This window comes from Furipterus horrens, unplaced genomic scaffold (genome assembly GCF_987537825.1).
Source record: "Furipterus horrens unplaced genomic scaffold, mFurHor1.1.pri manual_scaffold_5, whole genome shotgun sequence".
In the NCBI taxonomy this organism is placed as follows: Eukaryota; Metazoa; Chordata; class Mammalia; order Chiroptera; family Furipteridae; genus Furipterus; species Furipterus horrens.
Window position 1 is genome coordinate 112,455,826 of NW_028327175.1, and position 12,113 is coordinate 112,467,938.

Consider the following 12,113-nt stretch of genomic DNA (forward strand, 5'->3'; position numbering starts at 1 on the left):
AATCAAATCACCAAAATGAAAGAAAGACAATTAGATAAAATTTGCTGAAAGATCACAATTAAAGAAATGACCAATTTGGAAATTTCTTCTAATTATTATCTGGTCTTAAGGCAGCTGCATGGATGTGTGTGTACGTATGTGCAGGTTGGGGAAGATAGAAGGATGGAAGGGGTGGCGAAACCCCCGTTGTGCCCATGAACTTGCCAAATATTACTTCTAATAATTACTTAATAAAGTGTATAGCAACCTGTCCTGCAGGGGATGGTTTCAGCAGCTTTTACAGTTGTGTTCCTTTGGCCAAGGCTTTTTCACAGACCCTTACCCTGATGCCACATGTCTGTCACCAGCTCTCATAAGGACCTGGAGTGTGTCCATAGGTTGACTTCCTATGCCATTAAGATGATACCTGGCATGGTGGAGGGGACAAGACTTGCTGATGGACCAAGACCCAGCCTCCACCAGCACCTCATAAACACAGAAGCCCATGTACATGTGCTCTCCCAAGCAGGGAGCAGCTGGGAGCTTGGATTCTTCAGTCAAAACAACTAGCTCAAAATGTCTCAGTTTTCAGAGAACAGCTTATCCTGTTAGGTGATTATTAGCCAAGAATTTTCAGCACCAGAAAAACTTTTGGAGAACTGACCTGACCACACTTTGCTTGCTTAATCCTCCATCTTCTGGATACATAAAGTGACCCCTGACAAGGGAGCCGTTCCCTTCTGCACCTAGATCAGCACCCAGCACATCTGAGACTCAACATACACCTGCAGCATGAAGGGGATGGACCACATCAAATAAACACCCAGTGGAACAATTGTTTAGAGAACTGTTCAGTTGCCATGGGTAGCCTCAGAATTTCCACAATTTCCTAGTTTTCTAGGAGCAAGATAGCACAGCTGGAGAAAGCAAGAGAATTCCATCTAGAGGCAAAGGTCGAAGTTCCAAAGTCAAGATAAAAGGAGCACATGGGGGCAGTGTGGTCTAGTGGAAAGAGAGCTTTGATATTGGATACACTCCAGTGTGACTATGGGCAAGTTATCAAATCTTTCTGGGCCTGAATATATTTTGTTAACCTGCAGGACAAGAATGATATTAACATCTACCTCACTGAGCTGTTGTAATAAATTATATATGCATGCCTATCACATACATATGATTAATCGTACTTGCTAGCACACAGAATTTGCTCAGTAAGTGATAGCAAGTTATTATGACACCCTGGAGAATTCAGCAAACCCCATGTGAGGGACAGTAACCGCTGAGATGAAGGGCTTGTTTTCCGGGGTGACGGAAAGACTTAGCCCTCCATGGGAATGACTAATACACCCTTGGAATAAAAAGGGGGGTATGGACCTTTAATACAAAGTGCACCTGGTAAGTTTCTAATCTACAAGTATCCTGTTCATTCACCTTTCAAAATACAGCCTAAAGACAACCACTTCTCACCTTCTGCAGAGACATCATCCCAACACTGGCCATTGACACCCATCACTGGAGATCTGCAAGAGACTCACAGCTAGCATCCTTTCCCCTGCTTTTGCCATATTACAATCCATTCTTCACAACACAGTCTAACACATCATTTAAAATAAATAAATCAGATCACAACTGACCTTCCAGTGCCTTCCTGGCACACTTAAACTAAAATTTAAAATGGTTTCTGCAGTCTCCAAGTCCTAATTTATTCTGACTCCTCATTATCTTTACGATATTATTTCTAAAACTCTCCCTGTGCTCATGTACTCTTGACACACTTACTTACTGTGATATCTTACTGTGCTCAACCACAGGGCGTTTGCACTTGCCTTCATTCTTCCTGAAGTGCTTTCAATTCCACCATTACTTACCTGGTTCAAACGTTCACTTGATTCAGGTCCCCACTCAAAGGTTACCCTCTCAGAGAGGCCTACTCTAATCAATGAATGTAAAGTAGCATCACATGGTACTTTCCATCCCCTCCTCTGCTTTTTGATTTATTATAGCTATTCTATTATTTTATATGCCAGCATATTACATGTTTATTCATCTACATGATTGGGGTCTGCTGTGTACTAGAATGAAAGCTCTCCTAACTTATTTTATGCTGTGTCCTGAGGCCTGAAAACAGTTGCTGATACCCAGTAATGACTCAAGACATATTAATTCACTGAAATAAATTTTCAGCTGCTATGTCAGAATAAGTAATTTGCTTTTCAGACTCTATGCTTGTACAAAACCCATATCCTACTACAACTACAATCATTAGCCAACCCTGGAAAAGCTTCAATGAATCACAGCGTTAGGGAGACCCTGGCTATCAGGTGAAAGGAGAAGGATCTTGCCCCTTTAACCATCTCTTACAGAATACAACACATCAAAGGGCATTGGTTTCATAGTACAAGAAGCTATTGCAGCGTTCAAGGTGGAGGTACTAGATGAGAAACCCATGTGGGCAGGTGTCTTACAGGAACAACCAAACCAAAACGTCTAACAAGGTTTTTGGAGCCAATGACTCAAAAAATCAATTTCCTTGTCAACACAGTTTCATAAACCACAAATGCTAATAAAAGTTTTTTTCTTCTATGTGGCTAGTAAAAGCAGAATTGATGTTTTGGTATCCTCTCCAGAAGACCCACATGAAAATCATCACTTTTCCTTTGGGCACTGAAAAAAAGCCCTTCAATCTCACTGTTGCTACTGTTTGGTGATTTTCACCATCTCTACCCAGAGTCCTGGACAAAACTGCCTGACCAGCTCTGTCCTCATGGCAGCCATGTAAGAATAATACATCTTTATAAGAATTTCAATTACAATATTCATCAAGCCCTCAAAATCAAGATTTTAGATATCTTGTACATTTCTTTATTCATTTAAAAAGAGAAAAGTTGCCTTTTGACACTGAAAGTGTCTGTCAAACCCTGAGAAGTGTTCTACATATGGAGGTGAGACGTTCTGACAGGTGTGATGTTTACAATGTGAGTGCCCTGGGTTGTTCCAGCATGTGGCAGATTGGCCCTGGAAGACTTCACTGAAACCAGGAGTTACAACCTTTATGGACTCAACAGTTCTGATTTTTCACTTTCACTGTATGAGGAGGGTGGACTGGCTGGGAGATAATTTGACTTTTGATTGATATGGGTGTCTCCTTTTTCATGCTTGATTCAAAATTCAGAGTTCAAATTGAGCCTTATGAAGCACACAACATATTATTAATATGGCCATCAAAGCAACAGGGATATCTCTCTCAATTTGAAATTTGATCAATAACAATTCATTAAGAATTTACTGAGCAGCCATCCTAAATTAGATAAGGTAGGTGAAAACAGTCACTCTGCTCAGGCAAACTTTCATTATCTGCAGCCTCTTTGTGGAATATTATGTGTGAACCACTTGCTTACAAGGCAGGGTTTGTTAAGTCACAAGACAAAAATCAATATCTACCTCTTGGATTGTAACTGCAATGTTTTATGTATGATGTCAGAATATAACCTAAGACCAAGTGGGGCATGCATACCGTTAAACAGGGAAAATAGAGGTTCTGGAAGACCAGTGTCCACAAATGATGTCTATTACCATTTTAAATCAACTTTCTTCCCCAACCCAAGCAGTTTCCCCTTTAGTTGCATGCTTCATTCTCAAGGTTTTGAAAATGTTAGATGACTCTTGTATCCCAGGCTCATTCCTCTGCCACCTGCAGCAATGCAGCTATCGATCTCCTACTATTAGGCATTAGTGAAGTGTTATGGACGTCACCACCCCTCATGGGGAGAAACAGAGACATTTGGGGATAAGGGTTGAAGAGGACCATTACCCAAAGGGTTTTATAAAAATGGAGTAAGCTGTCTCTATAAAATATGAGCATGAATACCCCTTCAACTCCCTAGGTGAGACTTTAATCCACTAAAAATATCGAGATCAACAATATCAATGAAACTTAGGCAGAGTTTTCTGTAGCCTGCTTTTTAGAGCAGAGAGGACTGGGAACATGTTCTTAGGTCTCTGTCCTTCCTTTAGTTTCTTCTTTCCAAAGACTGTAAGTAGAGTGAAACAAATATGCCTCTGTTCATGGCTCCATTGATTAAAAGTGATGGGTAACAGAAGAATGTCTATTTGCAAGGCTCAGTTTAATGTATGCTTTTGAAGGTCATGGCATACTCAACTCTATGTGGGTGAGCTGCAACATGCACCTTTGTTGCTAAAAGCACACATTGGTAAGATCTAGTAATCATTGTGGTCATAGTTTAGGCTTAAAAGCTAATAAATAAATAAATAAATAAATAAATAAATAGATATCTGTTGTTAGTTAAGGCACTCACCTATCTTGACATATAATCAAGTAATTCCATGCTAACGAAAGTCCAAATTTAACTGTTCTGAACCGTATCAAAGCAAAAAGACAGGCATTATTGTGATGGGCACATCATGCAGGTGCAGTTCCATTAGCCAATGCCCTGATATCAAAAACAAAAGACTTAACCTCTCTAAGTCCTGCTACTTATAATATGCTTTAAAAGAAAGGAAATGGAGGATCTTTAACTAAGCCAGAGATAATTATATTCCCCAATGCCTCCAGCTTTATAGATTCAGTCTTTGGGGGCCTATAATACATACCAGTCATTCCATAAAGATCCCAAATAATTCACATATAAATCTGTATGAACTCAGACATAATACGTCAAAAAATATAGAAGTCACACGTCTGTGTCCCTCATCTCCCCTGTTCAGCATTTTAACATAAGATTTTACTGTGGCTTCATTCAACATAGTCTTACTTTTCTGGATCATGTATTATTAAAACCCAAAGTAAAATATCAAAGTTAGCAAAATAACTAATGTCTTTTTAGACAGCAGAGAATATAATCTCCCGTTATACTCAAAAGATACACGAACTTTGTTTTTTTAAACTAAACTTTCTAGAGTGACCGACTGCAGCATGTGAAAGGAAAGAAAAAAAAGGATATTGAGACGTGGATGGATGCATCAAGAAGTAGCAATGTTTGTTACCTGCAGAGGTGTTACAAGAAATTTCATCTGCTGCAACGAAGACGAATTGATTTCTGGAAGAGAAGATAAAATTCACAATACTGCTCGCTCAGGGGGACATGTGCTGTCTGCCAATTGGTTCGATGTATTCAGATGAGGGAAGGGAAGGGTGCTGCATTTGAATGGATGTTGCAAGGAATGTGTTGTTATACCTCAGACTTAGAGAGTTTAGAAAGATCATGAAATAGGCATGCGGGGACCTCGTCAACGAAATCATGGTAATGTCAGAATATGGACCATGTACAAGCTGTTGCACCGGAATATTAATGCTATGTGTTACCAAAAATGTCATGCCAGGAGATGTTTCTAAGGCTAGAGCATTTCAAACTGAGCTTATACAGATTTCTATGCTGAACGGAGATTACATTTTTAAAACATAGGCTATTAGAAAAAATGAGTATATTGCAACGAGCTAGGGAAATCATAAAAATCTAGACTTATTATGAATATAATATCAAAAACTATTTTTAAAAAAGGCAAGAAAAGAAATGCTGTCAATTCAGAAGAGAATGTTATATGGTGTCATGTTATGGATAATAATTTCCTCACCAAACTAGGCTTGCTACATGAAGAAGGTAAGAGAACTCATCAGTTGAAATAAGCCCTGTCTTGCCAAATTATTTTTAATGATGCACTAAAAGAAAATAAAAATGGAAAATGCCATTTTACTTTGATTTAGTAAACCTAGAAAGCTGATAAAACTCTCTTAAGATGTTTTCAACTGTGGCATTTCCACAATGTATAATGTGTTCTAATTCAGATGTACAGTTTGTTTCTCTAGAAATATGAACATCTGTGTCAGGCAGATTATACAAATGCCCCAATGAGATTGGCTAGGCTCTTAAATGCCTCAGAAGCAGCAGTATAGAGCCTTCTAGTTCTCATTTACGAGATTTTACTGTGCATATAGATCATCAAGAACCAAGATAAATGCATCTTTTTGGTCTTAGTTTGATTGGTCTTGTTCAAATGTTTCAATGCTTCAGAAAGTATCTAGTGATTGTGCATTTCTTAGAACATCTTAAGGAATTTTTACTGTTGCAAGAGGTACACCCTGGAATATAAATAGTGATGCCATTTGAAAATTCACTAGATTTAATATTCAGTTGAAAATTCTAATCATCTCTGCACCAATGAAATCTAAACAAAATTATACATGCTCTGAGAACAGTATTTTTATGTTTCTCTTTCACATAACAAAAGTCAAGCTAAGTTCATTTATTACCTCTTTTAAAACAATAAAAGTTACTGTCATTGGATTTTTGCTGTTTTTCCACTCTGACTCAAACTTTTTGAACTCCATCAATATCTGGCATCAAAACTGGAAAGTTTGAGAGCAGTAAAATTAATGTCCCTGAAAATGAAGATGTTTTGATTGAATATTGGTTTTGACTTGCTCACATTTGACTTACTAAAGGGGCAGCAAGACACAGGTACCTCAAATTAAAGGTATGATGTGCTTGGGCAAGCCAAACAAGCTCTTAGAAGGACCTCTGTTTATAGCTGACTCACAAGAAGAACACTATAATAATAATGGTTACCTGGTTTATCTGCAGGGGCAAGCTCTGGGGATAGCCATTCACTCATCCATGTGGGGGACCTCAGGAGTGAGCTGGCCCTATCTAGTTGATACTCCCCAACTCTGGAAGACTCTGCTACCTTGCATCCCACTTTTGCATTTTTCCTAAGAACTGTCCAGCCTGCTAGACATGAGAAGAACCATAGGAGGCAACCAATACAAATAAATGCAAAATGGTGAGTGAATGAATAGGGAAAACTTTTAAAATGCAACTTACAAGTATGACTATAAGCAAATTAGACCTTTTTTGAAAATTGTTCCAGAATTTTACAAAACATGATGGTGGTCCACAGCACTCTTCTTTCTAACACCATATACTTAATTAAAAAAAAAAAAGCCTTCATTTTTCCATTTCCTTCTTTCCTTTTCTTTTTTTCATTTTAGGTAGCTTATGGTTTTTACATTTTTTTCACTGTCATTATGATTCCCAACCAAATTCTTGAACCCATAATAATCATTGTCCCTTTTAATAATTCACTGTCTCCAAAAGAGTTGCCTCAGATAAGTTCTGACTAACAAATCAAATCTATATAAAAGTATGGAGCGAGCACCAATTGTGATATTTTAAAGAATACTGATGAGCTTTGAAGCAATGCCAAAAAAGTTTCAAAAATATTTGTAAAAAATGGTAGCCATTGGGCTGTATCTATCTATTCTGTACTGATTTTTTTTAACCACACAAGCAATCCCACTACACCCCAGGTTACCCTAACAAAGAAATGTGGATGAATGTATATTTTTCTGGGACAGAGGTTACCCTAATGTCTCAGAAAAGTGCTCATTAATTCCATGGAGTCAACCTATAGGAACACCCCTCCTTCTAAACTACCCTATCATCAAGTGACCATAAGTTCAATAAACAGGAAATTTCTGCTGAGCAATAGTCTGGTGAGAAGCAGCCCACAGGCTAACAGAAGAATTCAGGTAGAATTATAAGGGGAGGTTTCATGGTGGTATCTATGTCCATTGTTTTATGCTGTGTTTAAGCGTGGTTCTTTTTCTTTCCACTTGAATTTTAAGATAATCTATTTAATCATGAATAGATAACCAGGACCCTCTCTGTGAGATCATTTACCCTAAATGACCTGAGAGGTAGGATTAATGGCTTAATGATGTAGTTGAGAAGTGGTTACTCCCAAAGATGTTCAGGAATATTAAGTGATCAGAGCACTGTAGGTGCACTCTGGACAGTGGAGTCGCCTCTTAACTTCAGCCTTAGAAAGGAGGCTGGCACCAGGGACTGGCCCCTTATGCTAAACCTAGCTTGCTCTTCATTCTCAACATTGACCTGTGGATTTAAATTTCAAAAGTAGTTGCACCTGATTTTCAGTCATCTAGTTTGTTCAGTGGTTATAAATGGTCAAGTAGTTCTCAACCTGGGCTGCACCTGGTAAACACCTGATGTCCTTTTAAAATTTCTGGTGACCGGGCTACACCCAAGACTGACTAAATGGAGATCCCAATGAGTGGATCTCAGGCGTCAGTAGTTTCTAAAGCTCTCCAGGTGATTCTAACATGCAACTCAGATTGAGAACCACTTGTCTGATTGAATGGTTCTCACCTTGGCTGCTCCTTAGGGTCATAGGGAGAGGTTAAGAATGTTAATGTTGGGGCCCTGCTGCTGTGGGACCTGGCTTCATTGGTCTGGGGCAGGATCTGAAAAGAGGTAGGAAAATGCTTGGGAGGTGATTCTAACACCAGCCAAAGCTAAGATGCACTGGATATGGTAGAATGCAGAGTGGAAAGGGAGTTGACTCCATGTATCTCTTGTAGCTTTTGTTTCTTCCTGCAACTTCGCCACCATGCTATCCTCCAGGGCAACCTAGTTATATGGCTGCCAAGGATGCAACCATGGAAACAGCAGACATTGCCCAGGACTGTTTACTTCTAGGTTCTGGAGGCCTTCTAGCAGAATGGACTTCAAAACTCATTTCTGAAAGAGAAACTGGTCTACAGTAGCCATAATGCCATGCTCGCTGTATCTGCTTCCTCCCTTGCTCCACTTATTCCACCATCTCCCATGGATTTACTCAAAATCATCTTTGCTGGCTTTATCCACTTTTGCTATACACGTGTATCTAATTCTCTCCCAATTTTTCCTCATAGCACTCCTTTCTATTTGCAACCTCTCCCTCTACTCCAGAATTCCTCAAACTTCTCTGAAGATAAGAATTACCTAGAATGCTTGTTAAAAAATATAGATTCTTTGGTTTTTGACCCTGACCACCTGATTCAGGATTTCCAGGAGAGAAGTGTGATCATCTGTACATTTAACAGGAACCCAGGCCTGGCTATTGAGCAGCTTCGGGGGACACCATTCACACTCTTCTAAGTGACTGGTGCTCCTGGGAGGGAATCATGGTTCCAGGTAATTCTTACCATGGGAAAATTTGGAAAAGTGTGCTGAGAAATCTCCTGCAAGTTCATTCTCATTTTCATTTCAAAGCCCACCTTTCCCAGGAAGACTGCCTGATATGGGGGAGGCTTTGTAGAAGAAGGGAGGATTACTAACCTAAAACAACAATAATAAAATGGTAAGATACTGGCCACAAAGGGGAAGGCTATAGTTGTCTCAACTCTTTGAAATGTTAAAACCAAAGAGATGCTAACATTCATGGAGCACTTACCCATGACAGGCAATTGCCAAGTGATGTGCCTGTGTATTAATTCATTTAATTTTTCTTACAACTCCTCTTACTATTCCCCTCTTCACAGATGAAGAAATTGAACTATAGAAAGGTTATATAGCATGAGCAAGCTGTTTAGTGGTAGAGGAGAAATCTGAACATAGGTGGATTAGCTCAAGACCCCAACCCTTCTTCACTCTAAGACTGTTCAGAGGTGCTTACATGGGGCTACTGAATCAAGAATAGGGTGTGGCGTCTCTATGGAAGAAATTCCTAATATTGTTCAGAATCTTCAGGTTTTCTGAGATAAAATAAGAGGGTATGTGGATTTCCCTTTGAATATGATGTAACTGAGTCATGAGAGGGAGAATTGTATTCTGCTTTAACAACAACTTGGGATGGTGGAATGGCATAGGCCATCGCCTTTCTTTCTTTTTATTTGGTTATCAGACTTCATTATGTTTTACTATAGTTTTCATAGGCCAGCCACCTAGAGTCTGGATCTGACTCAACGAATGGTACATTTAAATTAGCCCTGTGACCTTCCATATCATCCCTATATCCCTCTTTTTTTCTTTAATTAAATTGCATCTCCTTGCAATTTTATTTCTTCTGAATATCATCCATGGCTGAATTCTAAAAGTCAAAATAGTAGCTGTTCAGTATTGTTGGAGGGGATGTAAAAAGCTAGATATCAAGACGCAGAGTAACCTTCTACAAAGGCAGAGGTGGGGGAGAGGCCAATCAGAAATTTCTCCCATCAAATAATACTGGTTTTAAGTTTGACTGTTAAAGATTCTAGTAATTTTTCCTTCTTTGGCTCCTTAGTTCTGTCATATCACAATTAGTATACAAAAGTTGGGGTTGATTTCACTCTTAGCAAGCTTCTCCTTGTGGCCAATGCTATGAATAGTATCTAAGGCACACACACACACATGATTAAAACCCTCCAAGGCTATCTGCTGGCATATCCCCACAGCTTTCGAAGTTGGTCTTCCGGTTTGGCAGGTGGCAGCCATGTTGCCTCAAGATGGCAGTGGGATGAAGTCAAATTGTTTCTATTTATTGGTTCTGGGGCATCTATTGGTTATAAGGCAGAGGTTCTTAACACTGACTGCCCATTACAATAAACTATATTTAAAAAATAAATAAATAAAATAACAAAGACTGGGCCCACTTCCCAATCACTTAGGTCAGAATCTTTGAGGGTAGTTCCCACGCATAGGTAGTCTCACAAAGCTGCTCAAGTGATTCTAATGTGTGGCAAGCATTGAGAACTCACCTCTCATTGTAACAATAATTTTTTGAACATATGTGCCTTGTCTCTGCAGAAAACATAGTTGTCTTTTGCTTTTTTAATTAAATTGCACTAGTCTGATTTCCTCAGTTTATAATCACTCATATTGTAATAATTGAGAATTATCTTATAATTATGTATGCTTTAATATATCACTTTAATTATTATTTTTTATAATTATGCATCCCTTTAAATATATAAAGTTAAGGTGAAAATGCACAATAACCAGATATTCTTGTTGCTGGAAGGGTCATATGCAATCCAGCCATGAGTGTTTTCTGAATAAATATAATGCAGAAATAAGGTGCACTAAAATTCTTACTGCTGATTTTACTAAATAAGTTACTCAAGTCATTTTTTCAGTCTTCAGATGGTTAATGAGGGCCTGCTACATATATGCTAGACACCCAGATAACTCTAAGGGCAATGATGTGCTCACAGCTTTTAAATCACCGTGAAACACCTATATTGGGCGTGGCTGACCAGGAGCTCATAATCTTATTCATATTTCAGTTCTATCACCTAGAAAGGGGTACTTATTTGCTTGTGGTTAGTATGTTAACCTCTTTTCTCCCACTCAGTTATAAAACTCCGCTCTAGAATTGTACAAATCCCATTCAGTTTTCTCTGCTCCATTGTTACTTTTATTTATTTTTTAGTATTGTACCATGTGTATTTCAAGAGGATGTGGCAAATTATAGAATGAGATGGGATGTAAACAAATAAACCACAAATAAACAGATTCATTATAAAATCTTCTGTAAGGGTCTAACCTGATCCTTTGCATTTTAAATGTATTAACATACATTTTAAAACATTTCATTTAGCCACAGTTCCTCTTGCTAACACTACATACAAAAAAAAAATGTTTAAATGAAAAAAGAGATAAGTGTTGTGAATCTGTCCCCAACTTGAGCATTCCAATAAAAATCTTTGGATTTTGGAAATTTAAATCCAAGTGCATCTGGATTACCTGGAGACCTTGAAAACAGTCCACTTTTGTAACTTTAGTTTCTCTAAAGTTGAACAATCTTTCTAGTTCCACTATATATATTTTTCTCAGCTAAAGTGAAAGGGAATGAACAGTGAATCTGGAAGCCTGATCTATTACACACAAGCTGTATTCCACTAGAAAAATAATTTAACCTTTATGGGTCTCAGTTTCCCCATCTGAAAAATGTACCTCTTAGATTTTTTTCCAGATCAATGGGAACATAAATATAAAAACACTTTATTTGGGGAAAATATTACTATTTATTTATTTATTTGGCTGCACGGACTCATGAAGAATAGTCTTCTATCCCCATTCTAAAAGGTCAGACATTTGCGTGCTTTTAAGCCCTGAGCTTCCACAGTTTTATGGTGAAAGGGGAACAGCAAAAATCCTTGTAGTGTATTGCTTTAATATAATTTCAAATCCACTTGTTTATAACAAAAAATGAAGTTATTTTAAAGAATAAAGTTTTTTTGATATAAGAATAAAGCAAGTTAAGTCACTAAAGAGCACTCAGTAGCTCAGCTGCTAGGGTGTGTCACTGGGCGTTTATCAAATAAAACAAGTGGTAAAATAACTATGGCAAGAGGACAT

At 38.2% G+C, this 12,113-nt stretch overlaps 1 protein-coding gene across 10 annotated transcripts in view; it reads right to left on the reverse strand.

Annotated features, from left to right (window-relative positions):
• Positions 1–12,113, reverse strand: part of RBFOX1 (RNA binding fox-1 homolog 1) — a 349,131-nt gene that overhangs the window by 15,473 nt on the left and 321,545 nt on the right. For 5 of the 10 annotated variants that reach the window (XM_090277050.1, XM_090277048.1, XM_090277045.1 and 2 more), the window contains one exon: positions 4,984–5,036. The exons of the other annotated variants lie outside the window; for them this stretch is intronic. In XM_090277050.1, the coding sequence (XP_090133176.1) occupies positions 4,984–5,036 (53 nt within the window). The remainder of the gene's footprint in view (positions 1–4,983; positions 5,037–12,113) is intronic. 10 annotated transcript variants of the gene reach the window in all.